We start from the raw sequence: 22,055 nt of genomic DNA on the forward strand, positions 1-22,055 counted from the left end.
GTTGATCAGTGGACAAATTAATAAAGAAAATATGATATATATACACAGTGGACTTCAGCCATAAAAAATGAAATCATGTTTACAGCATGGATGGAACTGGAGGTCATTATGTTAAGTGAATAAGCCAGACACAGAAAGGCAAATATCACATGTCCTCACTTACATGTGGGAGCTAGAAAAGTTGATCTCAGGGAGATAGAGAGTAGAATGATACCAGAGATTGGAAGGGTGTATGTGGGTGGGAGAGGTGGATGAAGAAAAGTTGAGTAATGGGTACAAACATACACTTAGGAAGAAGGGATAACTTGTAATGTTCAATAGCAGAGTAGGGTGACTATAGTCAACAAAGTACTGTAAATTTCCATAGCTAGAAGAGAGGACTTGAAATTTTCCCAACACATAGAAATGTTAAATACTCAAAGTGATATCCTGACTTGATTATTGTACATTCTAAGTATGAAGCAAAGCAAAATATCACATGAACTCCATAAATATGTAAAAATTTTGTGTATCAATATATTTTTTGTTTTGTTTGTTTTTTTTTTCTTTTTTTTTTTTTTAGACAGAGTCTTGCTCTGTCACCCAGGCTGGAGTGCAATGGCATGATCTCGGCTCACTGCAACCTCCGTCTCCCGAGTTCAAGCCATTCTTGTGCCTCAGCCTCCTGAGTAGCTGGGACTACAGGCATCCGACTCCACACCCAGCTAATTTTTGTATTTTTAGTATAGACGGGGTTTTCCCATATTGGCCAGGCTGGTCTCGAACTCTTGACCTCAGGTGATCCCCCTGCCTTGGCCTCCCAAAGTGTTGGGATTACAGGCACGAGCCACTGTGCCCAGCCCAATTTTTTTTTCTTTTTCAGACAGGGTCACACTCTGTCGCCCAGGTTGGAGTGCAGTGGCATGATCTTGCTCACTGCAACCTCTGCTTCCTGGGTTCAAGAAATTCTTGTGCCTCAGCCTCCTGAGTAGCTGGGACTACAAGTGTGCATCACCAGATCTGGCCAATTTTTGTATTTTTAGTAGAGATGGAGTTTCACCATGTTGCCCACGCTGGTTTCTAACTTCTGGCCTAAAGCAATCTGCCCACCTCAGCCTCCCAAAGTGCTGAGATTACAGGTGTGAGCAACTGGGCCAGGCCTAAATTAAATATTTTCAAAATTAAAAAAATACTCATTTCTGAGGATTTATTTTTCCTTACTTAATTTCTATAGTATTCACCACGTGGAGTGCAGTGAGGCAGTTCCAGAACTCAAGGTAATAATATAAGCATATTAATAATATGTAATTATTAACAATTAATAATTAATCAATTAATAATATATGCATATGAGATCAGCAGGAGTCACACTAGAAGCCAAAAAGTATTTCAGGTGAAAAACAGCAAGGGTAGGCCAGAAAATACAAAGAAATCTTGACTGAAAAGTCAGCAATAAAGAACATTATTGAATAAAAAGGAAGGCTCGATATACTAGGGCTGGCAGGGGAGCCAAGCAAGTAGATCTAGAGCCAGAATGACAGCAGGGACCTGGTAGGCCTTGCTTGTTATCTCCAGCAACCAGCCCCACGCTTAGCAAACAGTATTCTGCATCCTGTGTGATTGCAGGTATATTCCAAATGTGGGGATGAAGGCAACTAGTATTTACAGTCCAATGCCGCCAGCCATGACGATGACCCATCTTGGCTGAAAAATAAAAACCTTAAATCTAGGAAGTGGCGGATACAAGCCAGGACAGCAGGAAGGGGAGACCCCGTATGAGAAGAACTGAGGCCCAACCCAGTTTAGAGAGGAGACTGAAGGCTAAAGGAGGAAGGTTTCCCAGGAAAAAAAAAATAGGATTGGAAAGTTGATGCTATCTTTGGTAATTTGGAACAACGTAAATAAGTAGAAATGGCAGGGCCGGGCGTGGTGGCTCACACCTGTAATCCCAGCACTTTGGGAGGCTGAGGCGGGAGGATCACCTGAGGTTGGGAGTTCGAGACCAGCCTGACTAATATGGAGAAACCCCGTCTCTACTAAAAATACAAAATTAGACGGGCATGGTGGCTTATGCCTGTAATCCCAGCTACTTGGGAGGCTGAGGCAGGAGAATCGCTTGAATCCGGGAGGCAAAGGTTGCGGTGAGCCGAGATAGCGCCATTGCACTTCCAGCCTGGGCAACAAGAGTAAAACTCCTTCTCAAAGAAAAAGTAGAAATGGCCGGGAACCGTGGCGCATGCCTGTAATCACAACACTTTGGGAGGCCGAGGCAGGAGAATTGCTTGAGGCCAGGAGTTCCAGACCAGCCTGGGCAACATAGCAAGACCCTGCCTCTGTTTTAAAATTTAAAAATTAGCCAAGCATGGGGTGTGCGCCTGTGGTCCCAGCTAGTCGGGAAGCTGAGGTGAGAAGATCGCTTCAGCCCGGGAGGTCGAGTCTGCAGTGAGCTAGGATCGCACTGCTGGGCCACAGAGCAAGACTCTTGTCTCTAAACAAACAAAAAATAAATTCATGTATGTTAGCAACGATTACAATTTATTTTTTTATTTTTATTTTTTTTGAGACGGAGTCTTGCTCTGTTGCCCAGGCTGGAGTGCAGTGGCGCGATCTCGGCTCACTGCAAGCTCCACCTCCCGGGTTCACGCCATTCTCCTGCCTCAGCCTCCCGAGTAGCTGGGACTACAGGCGCCCGCCACCACGCCCAGCTAATTTGTTGTATTTTTAGTAGAGACAGAGTTTCACCATGTTAGCTAGGATGGTCTCGATCTCCTGACCTCGTGATCCGCCCGCCTCGGCCTCCCAGAGTGCTGGAATTACAGGCGTGAGCCACCGCGCCCGGCCAACAATTACAATTTAATTTAAAACTTCCCCATTCCGATTCCATCCTCACCAAGCACGTTCCTTCGCCTGCAGCTTCGGTCTAGAGCCTGAACGAGCCGAGCTGCGGATGCCAGGGGCTGGGTGGACTCCGCAGCTAAGCTACTGTAAAACACGCACCTGCTTCTACCGCGGGTGTACACATGGTTTGCTAGGGTGTGCGCGTCTTCCCAAGGAGTCTGGGGACCAAATTCCAGCTCCCGCCATCGGGAGGCACGGTAAGAGACCGTAGGGGACACAATCCCGAGCACCGCAGATGCCGAGGTCCCCGCTGCGCTCCAGTCTATCAACAGAGGCTTCAGGACCGCGGGGTCCCTTCAAATGCCCCGCCAGTCCCAGGCCAATCACCGCGTAGCTTCTTCCGGGATCGTCGCCAATCACCGGCCGTTGCGTATTGCGGGTACAGAGGGGTAAGTGAAGCTTCGGGCCCGTACATCTTTCTTGAAGGCAAGAAGCCTCTCCTCTACTTCCCAGACACCCCGCCTCCCCCACTAGAAAAAGCAGCGAAGCGGCTTTATTTAAGGGCAAGTGGGACCATGAGGCCAGAGAAGTCAAAAAGGCTCCATATTTGATATGGTCAAAGAATGGCGCCCTTAAGAGCAGCCTGTGCCAATTGAAGCTAGGTGGTCGCCATATTTTCTGAAGGCACCTTCCGGGTCCCTTAACCCGCGTATCTCTGTCCAAGCGGCCATGAAGTGAATAAACACTGAGGAATTATATTTGTCCCTATCAGAATCCTCGAATCCCTAGCAGCCAGTCCCTGCTACTTCGGTTGCCTCGGCTGCGTTCGGACGCCACGGCTGGGCGGGGCCGCCCTTCCTGTGGACGACAGCTGAGGCTGGGAGCGGGGAGGCGGCGGCTCCAGGGACCTGGCGGCCGCCGATCAGGGTTGCGAGGCCCCATGGCGCCGCCCCCAGCCCTGCTCCTGGCGCCGAGGCCCGGGGAGACCCGGCCTGGTTGCAGGAAGCCCGGGGCTGTGAGCTTCGCGGACGTGGCCGTGTACTTCTCCCCGGAGGAGTGGGGCTGTCTGCGGCCCGCGCAGAGGGCTCTGTACCGGGACGTGATGCGGGAGACCTACGGCCACCTGGGCGCGCTCGGTGAGAGCCCCGGGTCCGAGCCCCCTCCTCCTTCACCGGGTTCACAGGGGAGATGATGTAGAAGGGCCGAGAGGACTGTGAGCCCTGATCCCGCACTCTTGCACCAACACCAGCAGCCACCTCCCGTTCCCAGGGCTTCAGGTACCCCCTCGGGAGTGTTTGCACCCGCATCCACTTCATTCAGGCAGCAGCACTGCACCCCCGTCCAGGTTGAGTATAAGCTCCGAGGGGGTGCCCTCAGCCTGGAGGGGAATGCCATCTTCCCATGATGGCCTCTCAGGCCCGCGCTGTGATCCCTGTTCTCTCCCAGGATTCCCAGGCCCCAAACCAGCCCTCATCTCTTGGATGGAACAGGAGAGTGAGGCTTGGAGCCCCGCCGCCCAGGATCCTGAGAAGGGGGAAAGACTGGGAGGAGCTCGGAGAGGTGAGGGATAGTCCCGGGTCCCCCCACTTGGTTTTCCAGGGCTTCCTGTCTAGCAGAGTTTCTTTTCAGGCCCCCACTTCCAGCATCCCTAAAGAAATTCAACTGAGTTGGGTACTAGAGGAGTAAAGAAGGCAGACCTGGTACAAAGTTTTCAGAATATAGGACAGCGGTTCTGTGAGGACCGGGAGCCCAGTCCAACATGCTTGGGCTTCTAGGTTTCTCTCATTTTCTCTCTTTCTCTCTCTCTCTTTTTTTTTTTTGAGAGGGAGTCTCACTCTGTAGCCCAGGCTGGAGTGCAGTGGTGTAATCTCGGCTCACGGCAACCTCCGCCACCTGGGTTCAAACGATTCTCCCACCTCAGCCTCCCGAGTAGCTGGAATTACAGGCACACGCCACCACACGCGGCTAATTTTTGTATTTTTAGTAGAGACAGGGTTTCACCATGTTGGCCAGGCTGGTCTCGAACTCCTGATCTCATGTGATCTGCCCGCCTTGGCCTCCCAAAGTGCTGGGATTAAAGGCGTGAGCTACTGTGCCCGGCCAGCTCATTCTCCCTCTTTCAGGAATAACTAAAACTCCCCAAGAATGGAAGTGCCTTCAGGTCTGCCTTTCACATTCCTCAAGTGAGGCGAAGTGGCACAAGAAAAAATGCCCAGTCATTGACAACTTGGCTTTTCTCCCTTCCCCATCCCCCAGTGGAGTGACCTTGAGCAAATGTTTCCTCACGTGTAAAAGAGCCTCACCTTACAAAAAATGGAGGAACCTCACTAATAATAGCCCCTGCGTGGCCGGGTGCGGTGGCTCATGCCTGTAATCCCAGCACTTTGGGAGGCTGAGGCGGGATGAATCACCTGAGGTCAGGAGTTCAAGTGCATCTTGGCCAACATGGCGAAACCCCGTCTTTACTAAAAATACAAAAATTAGCCGGGCGTGGTGGTGGGCTCCTGTAATCTCAGCTACTCGGGAGGCTGAGGCAGGAGAATCACGTGAACCTGGGAAGCGGAGGTTGCAGTGAGCTGAGATTGTGCCACTGTACTCCAGCCTGGGTGACAGAGTGAGACTCCGTCTCAAAAATAAATAAATAAATAAATAAATAAATAAATAATAGCCCCTGCTTCCTGAGCATTTCCTAAGTGCTTAACATGCATCTACTCAGCTAAACCAGCAACGCTGTGAAGTCAAAAGCCATTATTATTCCCATTTGATGCATAAGGAACCAAGTCTCAGATAAGTCACTTTTAGGAGATCTGAATCCTGTTTACCTTGTTCTAAAGCCTGTGTGTTAATCACTGGACAGAACTTCCTTCACTGCCATAAGTGAAAAGCATTCTATAACCTGAGAGACAGTCTGTGCAGAAGTGTTTGTAAGTGTAACTTAATTCCGGTTTCCCAGGAGATGTCCCAAACAGGAAGGAAGAGGAACCTGAGGAAGTCCCAAGAGCCAAAGGGCCTAGAAAGGCTCCTGTGAAGGAGAGTCCTGAAGTGCTGGTGGAACGCAACCCTGACCCAGCTATTAGCGTGGCCCCGGCACGGGCACAGCCACCCAAAAATGCTGCCTGGGACCCGACCACAGGAGCACAGCCCCCGGCACCCATACCCAGCGTGGATGCTCAGGCCGGCCAGCGGCGCCACGTGTGCACGGACTGCGGCCGCCGCTTCACCTACCCCTCGCTGCTGGTCAGCCACAGGCGCATGCACTCGGGGGAGCGGCCCTTCCCCTGCCCCGAGTGTGGGATGCGCTTCAAGAGGAAGTTCGCAGTGGAAGCGCACCAGTGGATCCACCGCTCCTGCTCCGGGGGGCGGCGGGGCCGGAGGCCTGGGATCCGGGCTGTGCCTCGGGCCCCCGTCCGAGGTGACCGGGACCCGCCTGTGCTCTTCCGGCACTACCCAGACATCTTCGAGGAGTGCGGCTGAGCGGCACCGCAGGCTGGAGTTGAGCCTGACCTTGGCACGAAGGACTGACGGAGCCCTGAGGTGGGCACTGAGTCGGGGACTCCGGAACTGAAATTCATGCCCTGGGCTTTCCTCAAGGATCCCTCAAGTTTCCAACTTGTAAAAAGAAAAGTGCCTGTAAAGATTCGAATAGATTAGACTTGCCACCCCTCTCCCCAGTCTTTTGTTAAAAAAAAAAAAAAAAAAAAAAAAAAAAAAAAAAAAAAAAGAAGACAGTGAGATCCTGGACTCATTTCAAAGTGTTATCTGAATATCAGGTGCAACAGAGACCTTTATATTATCTCAGGAACTAGCCACTCCTTATCTATTTCAGATGCAGATGCTGAGGGGGACCAAGGCCTGGGGAGGAGACCTACATGGAGGGCGTGGTCAAACCCTGGCTAATTGTCATCAGCAGGGGACCCAGACACTGGAGTGGATGGGAGTAGAATAGATGCAGGTGGCACAAATCCAGCCTCTGTTGGGAGGCCAAGAAGGGAGGATCGTTTGAGTCCAGGAGTTCAGACCAGCCTGAGCAACAGGCTATCTAGCGATATCTAGATATGTAGGATATCACTATCTAGAGATAGTGAAATCCTATCTCTACCAAAAAAAAAAAAAATGAACCAGGCATAGTGGCACATCGTGCCTGTGGTCCCAGCCACTTGGGAGGCTGAGGTGGGAGGACTGCTTGAGCCCAGGAGTTCAAGGCTACAGTGAGCTATGATTGTGCCACTGTACTACAGTCTGGGCAACAGAGCAAGACTTCATTTCTTTTTTTTTTTTTTTTTTTGAGACAGGGTCTCACTCTGTCACCCAGGGTGGAGTACAGTGGCGCCATCTCGGCTCACTACAACCTCTGCCTCCCGGGTTCAAGCAATTCTCCTGCCTCAGCCTCCTGAGTAGCTGGGATTACAGGTGCACGCCACCATGCCCAACTAATTTTGGTATTTTCAGTAGAGACAGGGTTTCACATGTTAGCCAGGCTGGTCTCAAACTCCTGACCTCAGGTGATCCACCTACCTTGGCCCTCCAAAGTGCTGGGATTACAGGCATGTGCCACTGTGACTGGCCAAGACTCCATTTCTTAAAAGAAAAAAAAAAAAAAGGGCCGGCCCGGTGGCTCATGCCTGTAATCCTAGCACTTTGGGAGGCCGAGGTGGGCAGATCACCTGAGGTCAGGAGTTTTAAGACCAGTGGCCAACATGGTGAAACCCTGTCTCTACTACAATACAAAAATTAGCTGGGCATGATGGTGGGTGCCTGTAATCCTAGCTACTCAGGAGGCTGAGATGGGAGAATTGCTTGAACCCAGGAGACGGTGGTTGCTGTGAGCCGAGATTGCGCCACTGCACTCCAGCCTGGGTGGCTGAGTGAGACTCCGTCTCAAAAAACCAAAACAAAACAAAAACTATTCTCTGCAACTTACCCCAGGCACAGCTGGTAAGTCACGTGAACTCCCTCAGTCTCAGTGCCTCCTCTGTAACATGAAGATGAATAATATCTACCTCAAAGGGTTACCATGGAGACTGACATTTTAACAAGATGTATGACATAGTAATTGTGCAATATACATTTGTTGAAAGAGTGAATTACTGTGGATGGTCTACACTTTAGAAAGTGTAAAGAAGCCTCCCAGGGAGCCAGGGCATGGATATCAATAACCGTGTTTGCAGATAAGTAAACTGAGACTCAGAGAGATAACGTGATGCTCGCAAGGTTTCACGGCCATATGGCAGCCTGGCTGGAAATGAACACAGAGCCCAGATGTCTGTACCACTTCCTCTGAGAAGTCAGATCTGGACAGAAAACATGGGCTGGGAACTCAGGATGCAGGTCCCAGCCCAGCCTGGTCGGGGAGTGTGAGCAGAAAACTGAGAGTCCCAGCAAGTGCCTCTTTTCTTGTCCTTTCCTTTTGTCTTCTTTTTTTGAGATAGAGTACCACTCTGTCACCCAGGCTGGAGTGCAGTGGTGTTAACATGGCTCTCTATAGCCTTGACCTCCTGGGCTCAAGCGTTCCTCCCACCTTTGCCTCCCAAAGTGCTGGGATTACAGGTGTGAGGCACCTTGCCTGGCCAGTTTTTACTTAGAAGGCACAGTCATGCTGGGCGTGGTGGCTCACGCCTGTAATCCCAACACTTTGGAAGGCCGAGATGGAAGGATCTCTTGAGCTCAGGCATTTGAGACCAGCCTGGGCAACATAGTGAGGCCCCCATCTCTACAAAAACAAAAATCAGCCAGGTGTGGTGGCGCGTGCCTGTAGCCTCAGCTACTTGAGAGGCTATGGCGGGAGGATCACTTGAGCCAGGGAGACTGACGCTGCAGTGACCCATGATTGCGCCACTGCACTCCAACTTGGGCGACAGAGTGAGACTCTGTCTCAAAAAGAAAAACAAAAAAGAAGGTACAATTGGCAGTTAGTGACTGTGTGTTGAGTGCCTTCTGTTGAAGGGACTGTGCTAGGTAATAAGGGAATTCCACGATGAGGAAAGCTGACCCCATTCATTCATTCATTCATTCATTCAGCAAACACCCTCTTGAAGCCTCTGTGGGTTTTTGTGCTGGGCTCCAGTGATACAGCTGAGTCAGGGCCCACGTTCGACGTGGGAAGAGAGTAATTGGCGCTATGACAGAGGAAGCCCAGAGGCACCACCTCACCTAGGCTGGTTGGTGATAGGCCGGGAAATGCTCCTGGGAGGAGATGGCTGTGCTTCCCATAGCCTATGAATTGGTGTTGGGGGAGATTTTCAGGCAGAGGAAACAGCAAAGGAGTCTTGCTTCATAGAAAGAATAAAAGACACTTTGGGAGGCTGAGGCGGGCGGATCACTTGAGGTCAGGAGTTCAAGACCAGCCCAGACAACATGATGAAACCCTGTCTCTACTAAAAATACAAAAATTAGTTGGGCATGGTGGTGGGCACCTGTAATCCCAGCTACTTGGGAGACTGAGGCAGGAGAATCGCTTGAACCCAGGAGGCGGAGGTTGCAGTGAGCCGAGATCGTGCCACTGCACTGCAGCCTGTGCGACAGAGTGAGACATTCTGTCTCAAAAACAAAAACAAAACAAAACAAAAAAACTAGATAAGGAAGAATGGGAGACAGATGTAGCCGAGAAGTGGGGTCAAATCTGGGAGGGCCACAGATGCCAGCAGAGGAGCTTGGGATCCATTCTGTAGCACTGAGGAGCCACAGACAGTTCTTGAGCAAGTGCAGTGCTGTTTGCCAGGTGCTATCAGAAGATATCTTTGCAAAGCAGTGTAGGTGTGACCTGGTTGGGAGACAGAGCAAGACACTAGAGATCTGTTGGGCATTTTTTCCTAAGTGAGGGTCATTGGGAGCTGGGACCAAGGTGGTGACCTTGCAATTAGGAAGAAAGACACGAGAGGCTTCTGGCATAGAATCTGCAGCTCGGTGACTGCCAATATGAGCCAGTAAGACCCAGAAGTTCCGGAATGGAGAGCCGGAGCCAGGGCACCCGGTGCCCACCAAGGGGCGATCAGGAGTAGGAGAGTGTGAAGGCCAAGGGTGATCCATTCGGGGGAGCAGTGAGGCCAAGGAGAAGGTGCAGCTGGAGAGAGGAGGCCCTGCCAGTGAGGGAGGAGCAGAACCAGGTGAAGTGTGTCAAGCATAGAGCTGCTCTGGGCAGCCCCAGTGCTGGTGCTGGACACAGGGCAAGTGCTGTCTGCTCTTTCTCTTTCTCACTGGCGCATTAATAGCTGCTAAGCGTTTACTATGCACTAGCTGTTGTTCTCCATGCCAGAACATAGCAGGGGAAACAGACACAGGAACCCTCTTGGAGCTTACTTTCTACGAGGGAGAGACAGGTGATAAACCAGAACACGAACGAAGCAAGGGACTGCAAACGCAAATACTAAGGCTTATGAAGGAGCTTGAACGGCGATGTGCAGAAAGAGCCTGCTGCGGACGGACACTGAGGCTGCTGAGGCTGTTGAGAAAGAGCCACAGGGAACAGGGTTAGGGGACAGGGAGTGGGGAAGGGCAGGGTTCAAAGGCTTGGGGCTGGGGTCAGGGAGAGTAGGGGGTAGAGACATTTCCAAAGAAAGGGGAAAGCAAGTGGGATGCTCCAAGCTAGGGATGAGTTCCCACAAGGTGCAGAAAGGACATCTGTAGCTGTGCTGAGACACCAAGTGGAGAAGATTGACAGATGAGCTTAGGGAGGGGGAGGTGCTCCCACAAGGCTCTCGCTTCCCATGATGCTAAGTATCTTTTCTTCCTTCCCTTTCTAACCCCCGCCCTGACACCACGTCTTCTTTCTTTGTAACAGGGTCTCACTCTGTCTCCTGGGCTGGAGTGCAATGGTGCAATCATGGTTCACTGCAGGCTTGATCTCCCAGGCTCAAGGAGATCAAGGCTACTTCAGCCTCCCAAGTAGCTGGGATCACAGGTGCACACCACCGCACTCAGCTAATTTTTTTTCCAGACAGGGACTCACTAAGTTGCCCAGGCTGGTTTCAAACTCCTGGGCACAAGAAGTCCCCCTGCTTCGGCCTCACAAAGTGCTGGGATTACAGGTGTGAGCCACCACACCCAGCTCCATGATTCTCAGTATGTTGGGACATCACTGGGTTGTCTTTGTTTTTGTTTTGTGGTAAAATATACATAACATAAAATTTATCATTTAGACTATTTTTGAGTGTACAGTACAGTTCAGTGGCAAAATGTGTAATAGTACTGTTGTAGAACCATCACAGCCCTCCATCTCCAGTTTTTTTTTTCTCTTTTGAGACAGAGGAGTCTCACTCTGTCATCTAGGCTGGAATGCAGTGTTGGGATCTCAGATCACTGCAGCCTCTGCCTCCTAGGTTCAAGCAATTCTCCTGCCTCAGCCTCTTGAGTAGCTGGGATTACAGGTGCGCGCCACCACGCCCGGCTAATTTTTGCATTTCTAGTAGAGACAGGGTTTCACCATGTTTGTCAGGCCGGTCTCGAACTCCTGACCTCGTGATCCACCTGCCTCGGCCTACCAAAGTGCTGGGACTACAGGCATGAGGCATAGCGTCTGGCCCAGAAAGTTTTTTTAATGTGAAAAAATTTTTTTAGAGATGGGGTCTCACTGTCGCCCAGGCTGGAGTGCAGTGGCATGATCGTAGCTCACTGCAGCCTCAAACACCTGGGCTCAGGCAATCCTCCTGCCTCAGCCTCCCAAAGCACTGGGACTACAGACATGTGGTACAGACATGTGCTACCATGCCCCCTGGTGGACTACATTTCTTTATTGAAGGCTGCCCTGAACCTTAAATTTGCCAAAGAGGACCGTCAAGGGGAATGGAGAAGGCTGTTTTTTTTTTTTTCCATAGAGCTTCTCATGGGAATACTGTTCTGCAGAATACACTCTGAGAATGCTGAAGCCAGAGAGATGAGGGGACATAATTTTTTTTTCCAAGACAGAGTCTTGCTCTGTTGCCCATGCTGGAGTGCAGTGGTGTGATCTTGGCTCACTGCAACCTCTGCCTCCTGGGTTTAAGCGATTCTCCTGCCTCAGCCTCCAGAGTAGCTGGGATTACAAACACACACCACCACACCCAGCTAATTTTTGTATTTTTAGTAGAGACGAGGTTTCACCATGTTGGCCACGCTGGTCTTGAACTTCTGACCTCGTGATCCACCCGCCTCAGCCTCCCAAAGTGCTGGGATTACAGGCATGAGCCACAGCACCTGACCCAAGGAGGGGACATAACTAAGATCATGAAGCTGAGTCAGTGGCAGAAGTAGGCCTGGAACACAAATCTCCTATTTCCCAGGCACTGCCCCTCCTGTTTTCACTACACCAGGCTGCAGTGACAGATGGATGGCAAAGGCAAAAGGCTGGAGGCCCAGAGGCCAGCTAGGAGGCCCCTGGCCTAACTCAGCAAGGGCCTGAGCAAGAGGGGACAGCGGTGAGAGATGCTACAGGGGACCCTTTGTGAAGCGTTTGTCACCCATCCTGGGCAATTTCACACACTTCCTAGATATCTGAACAACCCCCCATTACATGACCTCTAAACAACCCTCTTACTTATTTTTAGTACTTATCATAGTCTGTCATTTATATTTTTCTTCTTTACATTTATTTATTTATTTATTTATTTTGAGACGGAGTTTCACTCTTGTTGCCCAGGCTGGAGTGCAATGGCACGATCTCGGCTCACTGCAACTTCCGCCTCCCAGGTTCAAGCGATTCTCCTGTCTCAGCCTCCTGGGTGGCTAGGATTACAAGTGCATGCCACCATGCCCCGCTAATTTTTGTATTTTTCGTAGAGACGGGGTTGCATCATATTCCTCAAGGTGGTCTCAAACTCCTGACCTCAGGTGATCCACCAGCCTCGGCCTCCCAAATTGCTGGGATTACAGGCATGACCTACTGTGCCTGGCCTTATTTATTATTATTGTTTTTTGAGATGGAGTCTCGCTCTGTGGCCCAGGCTGGAGTGCAGTGTGCGATCTCTGGTCACTGCAACCTCCACCTCCAGGTTCAAGCAATTCTCCTGCCTCAGTGTTCTGAGTAGCTGGTACTACAGGCACATGCCACCATGCCCATCTAATTTTTGTATTTTTAGTAGAGACAGGGTTTCATCATGTTGGCCAGGCTGGTCTCGAACTCCTGACCTCAAGTTATCTGCCTGCCTCGGCCTCTCAAAGTGTATATTTTTCCTCTTTACATTCCTCTTTACACCGTGCCCAGCTGCCAGCCATCTTTTCTAAGAGCGCTTTCATTTTTCTGGACTCCAGAACCACAGAGTTGCTCGCCGTCCTCTCTAGGCCCCACCCGAAGCTACTACCGGTCGTCGAGGCGTCCGTGGAACCTCCTGTACCCTACTCCCAGGGCAAATCCCCAGCGTCCCTCCAGGAGCCGCGGAGCCACTGGCCGCGCACATGGCTCCAAGCCAATGAACCTGGGAAGGCGGAAGGGACGGAGACTGGGAAAGAGTCTATGGACCGAGAGCTCCGCGGAAACAGCCGACTGCCGCTTCCTGGCGCAGTGGGGGTGTCTGCGGTATAGAGATGTTCGCGTCCTGATCCGGGACGCGATGCCCCGAACTGCGGCCACCTAGACGCGCTCAGCGGCGCCCGCCCCACCCGGATCCCCGAAAAGGGAAAGAAGTGGCTCTCCTCACTTATGCGGCAGGTTGACCCGTTTCCTGAGATTCCCGCCAGATCACCCTCCCTGAAGTTCCCTCCAGGATCCTCCACAGGGGCTCCCCCGGACCTCCGGTAAAACGTTCGCAGCTTAGTATACTGATAAATTCTGAGTTAAAAACAGAGAAATTGCAGTTTCAGAAGGAGCAATCCGACCTGTTTCTTCTGCATGCAGCATGCCAGAAACCTTACTCTAGGGGAGTATCCTTCTGTACCAGCCCTGAGAAGCCACAAGGGACCAGAATAAACATACGTAACAAAGTAATCTGTATCTTGCACCTGTTTGACACCACCCCCATACATATTCTAGTTACTCACTGCCCTAGCCAAATTTTCTTTGTCCTGTCATTTCTTTTTTCTTTTATTCTTTCTTTCTTTTATTTTTTTATTTTTATTTATTTATTTTTTTGAGACCGAGTCTTGCTCTGTCGCCCAGGCTGAAGTGCAGTGGCGTGATCTCGGCTCACTACAACCTCTGCCTCCCGGGTTCAAGCTGTTCCACCTCAACCTCCCAAGTAGTTGGGACTACAGGCACGCACCACCATGCCTGGCTCATTTTTTTTTTTTTTTTTTTTTTTTTGAGATGGAGTCTTGCTCTGTCACCCAGGCTGGAGTGCAGTGGCGTGATCTCGGCTCACTGCAAGCTCCACCTCCCGGGTTCACGCCATTCTCCTGCCTCAGCCTCCTGAGTAGCTGGGACTACAGGCGCCCGCCACCACGCCTCGCTAATTTTTTTTGTATTTTTAGTAGAGACGGGGTTTCACCATGTTAGCCAGGATGATCTCGATCTCCTGACCTCATGATCTGCCTGCCTTGGCCTCCCAAAGTGCTGGGATTACAGGCGTGAGCCACCGCGCCCGGCCTGCCTGGCTCATTTTTATATTTTCAGTAGAGACGGGGTTTCACCATGTTGGCCAGGATGGTCTCGATCTCTTGACCTCGTGATCCGCCCGCCTCCGCCTCCCAAAGTGCTGGGATTACAGGCATGAGCCACTGGGCCGGCCCTCTCCGTTTTTTTTTTTTAACGAAGTCTCTCTCCTGCCCAGGCTGGACTGTAGTGGCGCAATCTCGGTTCACTGCCACCTCTGCCTCCCAGGTTCAAGTGAGTCTCCTGCCTCAGCCTCCTGAGTAGCTGGGATTACAGGAACCCACCACCACCCCCAGCTAACCTTTTTTTTTTTTAATTTTTAGTAAGGATGGGGTTTCCTGACCTCATGATCTGCCCACCTCGGCCTCCCAAAGTGCTGGGATTACAGGCGTGAGCCACCGTGTCTGCCCACTTAAATTTTATTGTTCTTTGTCTAAGAAATATAAAAGCACCTGGCTTTGGGCACTTTTTCTGACTTCCCTCTCTTGTGAAGATCCCCATGTATATGTAAAACTAATACAATTGGTATAATTTTCTCGTTTGTCCATTGTCAATTCATTTTTTCTTATTTTACTTTAGTTTTTATTTATTTATTTATTTTTGAAGATAGGGTTTCACTAACTTGCCCAGGCTGATCTCATACTCTTGGGCTCAAGGGATCCTCCTGCCTTTGCCTCCCAGTAGTTAGCATTACAGGCGATTATCAATCTGGGCCTAGATTCAACTAAAGAGCCCACTGAGAGCTAAAAGGCAGTTAGAGGCAACTCTGACTCCCATACTCAGTAAGGGAGGAGACCACCCCTCATATTCTCTTATGCCCAATTTCTGCCTCCAAAGAAAGAAGAAGTAAAAACTCAAAGGCAGAAATGGAATCCACAGGCAGACAGCCCGGCGCCACACCCTGGGCCTGGTAAAGACCAACCCCTGACCTAATCAGTTATGTTATCTATAGATTACAGACATTGTATAGAAAAGCATTGTGAAAATCCCTGTCCTGTTCTGTTCTGTTCTAATTACTGGTACATGCAGCCCCCAGTCACGTACCCCCTGCTTGCTCAATCGATCACGACCCTCTCACGGGGAACCCCTTAGAGTTGTGAGCCCTTAAAAGGGACAGGGATTGCTTACTCAGGGAGCTTGGTTTTTGAGACGTGAGTCTTGCCAATGCTCCTGGCCGAATAAAGCCCTTCTTTCTTTCTTTTTTTTTTTTTGAGACGGAGTCTTGCTCTGTTGCCCAGGCTGGAGTGCAGTGGCGCGATCTCCGCTCAGTGCAAGCTCCGCCTCCCGGGCTCATGCCATTCTCCTGCCTCAGCCTCCGGAGTAGCTGGGACTACAGGCGCCTGCCGCCACGCCCGGCTGATTTTTTTGTATTTTTAGTAGAGACGGGGTTTCACTGTGTTAGCCAGGATGGTCTCCTTCTCCTGACCTCGTGATCCGCCCGCCTCGGCCTCCCAAAGTGCTGGGATTACAGGCGTGAGCCACCGCGCCCGGCCACCCTTCCTTCTTTAACTTGGTGTCTAAGGGGTTTTGTCTGTGGCTCGTCCTGCTACATTTCTTGGTTCCCTGACCCCCCCTTCCAGTTGTGAGCCCTTAAAAGGAACAGGAATTGCTCACTCAGGGAGTCGGTTTTTGAGATGTGAGTCTTGCCGATGTTCCTGGCCGAATAAAGCCCTTCTTTCTTTAACTCGGTGTCTGAGGGGTTTTGTCTGCGGCTTGTCCTGCTACAACAGGACATGTATGAAGTCACGTGGAGCACAGAATAGGCCATTGCCATCAGAAAGTGAGAGGGAGGTCTGGGGGAGAGTTGGTGACATTTACTGAGATAAAGACCCTAGGGGAAGCAGGTTGGGGCAAGAAAGGGATGAGTTGGGTTTGAGCAGAGGACCCTTGAGCTATCCGTCCAGGGGCAGGATGTGAGGGGAGCTGAGGGCCCCGCTGCAGCTAGAGAGAGACTGGCAATTGGGAGGCATCCCGCGCAGCACATGGGAGAAGCTCCTAGAAGAGAGGACCCTCTGACTTTCTCAACCTTACCCTACTCTCCCCACTGCCTCCGCCATCTAGAAGCTTCCAGAATTTCAGGCTCCAACAAGCCTAGGATGGAGGAGGTTCTCCTGTATCTACTCTTTTTTCTTTCTTTCTTTTTTGAGACAGAGTTTCGCTCTGTCGCCCAGGCTGGAGTGCGGTGGCACGATCTCAACTCACTGCAAACTCCGCCTCCCGCGTTCAAGCGATACTCCTGCCTTAGCCTCCCCAGTAGCTGGGATTACAGGTGCACGCCACCACACCTGGCTATTTTTTGTGTGTGTTTTTAGTGGAGACCAGGTTTCACCATGTTGGTGAGGCTGGTCTCGAACTCCTGACCTCAGTTGTTCCGCCGGCCTCGGCCTCCCAAACTGCTGATTACAAACGTGCGCCACTGCACCACGCTCACTCCATTGGTTTTTTACACCCAACATTGGGAAGAGACTGCTGTTGCCCTGTTTCTGAGATAACAAGGACAAAACGAGAGAGTGACGAGCTGGAGCCCGATTATAAAACGGTCCAGAGACGAAAACTAATGCCTGAGTTCAGTAAGGCCGAGAGGCCAGCTCGCTCCCGCGAGGCGCTCTTTTGTTCGTGCAAACCGGGGCGGAGCTCTCTGCCGCACCGCCTCGCCGGGCCGGGGACTAAACTTGTGGCTAGTTTTCAAGGCCGGCCCCTGTAGTCACCGCGGCCATTTTGGATGAGGGTACGCAGAGAACGCCGACTGGAGATACCGGGGGCGTTGTCTTGGGCACGATTGCGTAGGGGCAAAGGTCGAGTACCCGCGCCGCCGCCATTTTTTATGAGGGCATATTCTATTTCTGGTTATACACCCGCTGCCATCGGCACCGTTAGTTTCCATGCCCTCTATGCGCCCTCCGGGGCCCTACTGACCTCCCTCCTTCCCTTGGGCTCGGGCCAGGGAGGCTTTCTCGGGCGCAGGAGGCTCCGCAGGCCCAGGCCATGCCAGGGGAGGCAGCCGATCCGTCGTCGGGGTTGACAGTCACGATGGAGCCGCCTCTGGCCCCGCTCCCTCCCCGGGACCCAAACGGGGCCGGACCCAAGTGGAGGGAGCCGGGGGCTGTGAACTTCGCGGACGTGGCCGTGTACTTCTGCCGGGAGGAGTGGGGCTGCTTGCGGCCAGCGCAGAGGGCCCTGTACCGGGACGTGATGCGGGATACCTACGGCCACCTGAGCGCGCTCGGTGAGAGCCCCACTTGCTCGCCTGAGCCCTGCGCCCTCACAGGCCCTGCCGCGCCTCTGGGAGCTGCGCGTGAAGTTGGGGGCCCCGGGGCCCGGCAGGTGGCCTCCCCGCAGCGTGGGGTTTGCTTTCTTCTCCCCTAGGAATCGGAGGCCACAAGCCAGCTCTCATCTCCTGGGTGGAGGAGGAGGCCGAACTGTGGGGTCCGGCTGCCCAGGATCCGGAGATGGCGAAGTGTCAGACAGAAACGGACCCAGGTGGAGTATCGGGTGCTCAGTCCCATGGGGACTTCTCTGTTCCTGTCCCATCCCGGTACCCTCTGCCACCTCCAGCTACCTGCTTAGCAGTTTCCTCTCTGAACTGCCTTCTCAACTGCCACCACGAGGCTGAGCGCCTGCGTGGCTCCCAGATGCAGCCTAGAAAGGATCTGTGATGGGGGCTCTGGTCCTGCCATATCCGCCTCTGAGTCCTCACCTCTGCGTGGTCACTACACTCTGGGGGCTTTTTCTGGTGTTTTTGTTTTAGAGACAGGGTCTCGCTCTGTTGCCTAGGCTGAGTGCAGTGGCGGCATCATAGCTCACTGTAGTCTGGAACTCCCGGGCTCAAGCAGTCCTCCCACCTGGGCCTCCAGAGTAGCTAAGACTGTACAGGTGCTCGCCACGAAGCCTGGGTAATTTTTTTTTTTTAGACAGAGTTTTGCTCCGTTGCCCAGGCTGGAGTGCAGTGGCGCCATCTCAGCTGACTGCAACCTCCCACTCCCAGGTTCAAGTAATTCTCCTGCCCCAACCTCCCAAGTAGCTGGGATTACAGACGCCCGCCACCACGCCTGCTTAATTTTTTTTTTTTTTTGAGACGGATCTCGCTCTGTCGCCCAGGCTGGAGTGCAGTGGCGCCATCTCGGCCCACTGCAAGCTCCACCTCCCGGGTTCACACCATTCTCCCGCCTCAGCCTCCCCAGTAGCTGGGACTACAGGCGCCCGCCACCACGCCCAGCTAATTTTGTTTTTGTATTTTTAGTAGAGACGAGATTTCACCATGTTAGCCAGGCTGGTCTCCATCTCCTGACTTTGTGATCCGCCCGCCTCGGCCTCCCAAAGTGCTGGGATTACAGGCCTGAGCCACCACACCCGGCCAATTTTTTGTATTTTTAGTAGAGACAGGGTTTCACTATGTCACCCAGGCTGGTCTTGAACTCTGGGGCTAAGCGATCCACCTGCCTCGGCCTTCCAAAGTGACCCACTGCGTCAGGCCTAATTTTTTAAAATTGTTATGTAATATATATATATATTTTAGAGAGGGGGTCTTGGGTCTTGGTGTGTTGCCCAGGCTGGTCCTGAAATCCTAGACTGATCCTTCTCTACCTCCCAAAGCGCTGGGATTACCGCCTTGAGCCCCCACACCCAGTCTCTTAAGCTCTGTTGACTTTACCTCCACCTCAGGACCCACCCCTGCCATTCACCTGCAGGCTGGTTCCTCTCTCCCCGTCTGCCCCCCCTTTTTTCCTTCATTTCTTGCCCTCAGCCTTTGCAGAGTATCCAGCCCTACTGAACTTGGCCATGCCCTCCTGGTTCTGCCTTTCTTGGTGCTGTTCCTGCTGCCTGGAACATCCTCAGGTGTCTGCTCCTCTTTCTGGATCAGGCCCAGATGTTCATGTCATTTCTGCCCTTCCCCTGCGGTGACATTTCCCCAGCCCAGAGGCGGAATGGACTGTTCCCTCCCTCCCGGCTCTGTCTGGCTCTGCAGCCAAGGAACAGGTGTCACTCCTCCATCTCCCAGGAGCAGCCAGGGGTCCAGCAGGCCTGTCCCTGTCCACGCGGGCTGTGGGATTCAAGGACCAGGATGAGCCGAGCCTGAACTCTCCCCTCTTTATCTCTCAGCAGATTCCAGAAACAAGAAAGAGGAAAGACAAAGGGAAGGGACGGGAGCCCTGGAGAAGCCCGACCCTGTGGCTGCCGGGTCTCCTGGGCTGAAGGCTCCCCAAGCCCCCTCGGCCGGGCCCCCTTATGGTTGGGAGCAGCCGTCCAAGGCACCGCACCGGGGACGCCCCTCCCTCTGTGCCCACCCCCCTGTCCCCCGAGCTGACCAGCGTCACGGCTGCTACGTGTGTGGGAAGAGCTTCGCCTGGCGCTCCACACTGATGGAGCACGTCTACAGCCACACTGGCGAGAAGCCCTTCCACTGCACTGACTGCGGCAAGGGCTTCGGCCACGCTTCCTCCCTGAGCAAACACCGGGCCATCCATCGTGGGGAGCGACCCCACCGCTGTCCCGAGTGTGGCCGGGCCTTCACGCAGCGCTCGGCGCTGACTTCGCACTTGCGCGTCCACACTGGCGAGAAACCCTATGGCTGCGCCGACTGTGGCCGCCGCTTCAGCCAGAGCTCTGCCCTCTACCAGCACCGGCGCGTGCACAGCGGCGAGACCCCCTTCCCCTGCCCGGACTGCGGCCGCGCCTTCGCCTACCCCTCGGACCTGCGGCGCCACGTGCGCACCCACACCGGCGAGAAGCCCTACCCCTGCCCGGACTGCGGGCGCTGCTTCCGCCAGAGCTCGGAGATGGCAGCCCACAGGCGCACCCACAGCGGCGAGAAGCCCTACCCCTGCCCGCAGTGCGGCCGCCGCTTCGGCCAGAAGTCAGCGGTGGCCAAGCACCAGTGGGTTCATCGGCCCGGGGCTGGGGGCCACAGAGGCCGGGTCGCCGGGCGACTGTCTGTGACCCTGACCCCTGGCCGCGGAGACCTGGACCCTCCCGTGGGCTTCCAGCTGTACCCGGAGATATTCCAGGAGTGTGGGTGACGGCCTTAAAAGTGACTATCTAGACAGTACGGGAGGCCCGAGATGGCCTCAGGGGTCGGAACCTCTGCGGCGGCCTGCAGGGAGGTCCCAGAATCTACGGCAAGAGCTGGCCCTGGGGTGTGGACAGTCTGATCTTGGGCCCTCAGCAGCCTCCTCTGCCAGCACCTTGCTCCCCACTGCACAGGGCTCCCCAAGGCCCCCTTTACTGAGGCAGGGCTGAGTTGAGAACCCCCAGACCTACATAAGGGGAACCAAAAGCTGTTTCTCAGCCCAGAGGTGCTAAGAGGACTGAGGTAGAGGAGAACCTTGTTTTACCCATTGTCTCTTTAAATTTTTTATCATTATTTTTTATTCTTGTGACCCTCCCAGAACACAATACTCATCATCTTTTTATTTATTTATTTTTGAGACAGCTTCCTGCTCTGTCACCCAGGCTGGAGTGCAGTGGTGTGAACAGGGCTAACTGCAGCCTCAACCTGCTGTGCTCAAGGAATCCTCTCCCCTCAGCCTTCCAAATATCTGAGACTACAGGCGGGCAACACTATGCCCAGCTAATTTTTAAATTTTATGTAGAGATGAGGTTCTCACTGTTGTCCAGGCTGGTCTCAAACTCCTTGGTTGAAGCAATCCTGTCGTCTCGGCTTCCCCAAGTGCTGGGATTACAGGTGTGAGCCACCACCATGCCTGGCTTCCATTGTCTTTTTTTATGTGTGTGTGATGGGGTTTTGCTCTTGTTGCCCAGGCTGGAGTGCAATAGCACAATCTCAGCTCACTGTAACCTCTGCCTCCAGAGTTCAAGCAATTCTCCTGCCTCAGCCTCCCAAGTAGCTAGGACTACAGGCACCCACCACCTCCATTGTCTTTTTACTGCCCAAGTTAAAATCCTGTGACTCTGTAGTGGATCTGGCCTGCGGTTGCCATATTTATTGATCTGAGCCCAGGCAGTGTTTTTAAGTGATATGAGTTAGTAGTGAAGATTGAAAAGGATATTTGCAACCAAATACAGGTTTTCTGGTGTCTTTTGAAAAATCCAAAGATTTGGCAACTCGACCTAGGCTCCCACAAAACCACAGTTGTTGGGAGCTGAGCCGGAGCCAGAACTCACAATTCACCGTGGCCCGGCCACCCATCCGCACCACTCCCGTGAGCTCCTGACCAAGCACCACGTGCCATTCATCATGGCTTGCTTTTAATGTTTTTGGTGTTTATCTTAAAGTACAGCAAAGAAGAAAGGGAAGTATTTCTTAGACCCATGTCTCTGTCCAAACAGGCCTTTCCATCTGGCATTTCCCGCTCATTTATATGACTTGCTGAGTTCCTATGGTCATTTGAGTTTGCAAACAGTGGTCTGTAGCACTCAGGTTTTCCGGAGTTGGAGAGAAAGGATGGCAGGAGAGAAGTAAAAGTTGGCTTTATTTTAGATCTTTGCTTGTATTGCATTTTATGGTTTACAAAGTACTGTCTCTTCCATTGACTCATTTCACCTTCATAAGTGCTGAGAGAAACCTCTTGGTTGAAGAGGACAGCCTGGTCAGGAAGAGGCAGTCAGGACTGCCTTTCATCCCAAACCGAGGGTTGTGTTCACCATCAGCCAACAGGCAGTTCCTATTTTTGAATGGGAAGGTTTTGAGAGCTCCCTCCAGTCTTCCTTGGGCCTCCCTGAGACAGCCACATGCCTCAGGCCTTCTTAGCCCTCCTAGACCCTGCCAGGAGGGCCTCATCAC

The 22,055-nt window shown here is 52.6% G+C and overlaps 2 protein-coding genes across 5 annotated transcripts; both read left to right on the forward strand.

Annotated features, from left to right (window-relative positions):
• Positions 1-2,826: 2,826 nt before the first annotated feature.
• Positions 2,827-6,501, forward strand: ZNF688 (zinc finger protein 688). 2 transcript variants are annotated; one of them, XM_003282365.4, is made up of 3 exons: positions 2,827-3,953; positions 4,264-4,377; positions 5,771-6,501. In XM_003282365.4, the coding sequence occupies exons 1-3, from the start codon at positions 3,758-3,760 to the stop codon at positions 6,289-6,291; spliced, it is 831 nt and encodes a 276-aa protein (XP_003282413.1). In that variant the 5' UTR covers positions 2,827-3,757; the 3' UTR covers positions 6,292-6,501. The 2 variants fall into 2 exon arrangements, with proteins under 2 accessions (XP_003282413.1, XP_012359501.1); XM_012504047.2 differs by lacking the exon at positions 4,264-4,377 and having other exon boundaries at positions 3,446-3,953.
• A 10,612-nt stretch (positions 6,502-17,113) lies between these two features.
• ZNF764 (zinc finger protein 764) lies at positions 17,114-21,751 on the forward strand. 3 transcript variants are annotated; one of them, XM_030798277.1, is made up of 3 exons: positions 17,114-17,540; positions 17,681-17,794; positions 19,415-21,751. In XM_030798277.1, the coding sequence occupies exons 1-3, from the start codon at positions 17,300-17,302 to the stop codon at positions 20,329-20,331; spliced, it is 1,272 nt and encodes a 423-aa protein (XP_030654137.1). In that variant the 5' UTR covers positions 17,114-17,299; the 3' UTR covers positions 20,332-21,751. The 3 variants fall into 3 exon arrangements, with proteins under 3 accessions (XP_030654137.1, XP_030654145.1, XP_030654153.1); XM_030798285.1 differs by having other exon boundaries at positions 19,418-21,751; XM_030798293.1 differs by lacking the exon at positions 17,681-17,794 and having other exon boundaries at positions 17,140-17,540; positions 19,418-20,925.
• The last annotated feature ends 304 nt before the right edge of the window (positions 21,752-22,055 follow it).

Source organism: Nomascus leucogenys, chromosome 2 (assembly GCF_006542625.1).
Source record: "Nomascus leucogenys isolate Asia chromosome 2, Asia_NLE_v1, whole genome shotgun sequence".
In the NCBI taxonomy this organism is placed as follows: Eukaryota; Metazoa; Chordata; class Mammalia; order Primates; family Hylobatidae; genus Nomascus; species Nomascus leucogenys.

Bases quoted from the DNA above. Each gene is read 5' to 3' on its own strand.
- ZNF688 (XM_003282365.4), top strand. From the start codon at position 3,758: ATGGCGCCGCCCCCAGCCCTGCTCCTGGCGCCGAGGCCCGGGGAGACC. The intron at 3,954-4,263 runs GTGAGAGCCCCG...GTTCTCTCCCAG, and splicing joins CGGCCACCTGGGCGCGCTCG to GATTCCCAGGCCCCAAACCA. The intron at 4,378-5,770 runs GTGAGGGATAGT...CCGGTTTCCCAG, and splicing joins ACTGGGAGGAGCTCGGAGAG to GAGATGTCCCAAACAGGAAG.
- ZNF764 (XM_030798277.1), top strand. From the start codon at position 17,300: ATGCCAGGGGAGGCAGCCGATCCGTCGTCGGGGTTGACAGTCACGATG. The intron at 17,541-17,680 runs GTGAGAGCCCCA...CTTCTCCCCTAG, and splicing joins CGGCCACCTGAGCGCGCTCG to GAATCGGAGGCCACAAGCCA. The intron at 17,795-19,414 runs GTGGAGTATCGG...TTTATCTCTCAG, and splicing joins TCAGACAGAAACGGACCCAG to CAGATTCCAGAAACAAGAAA.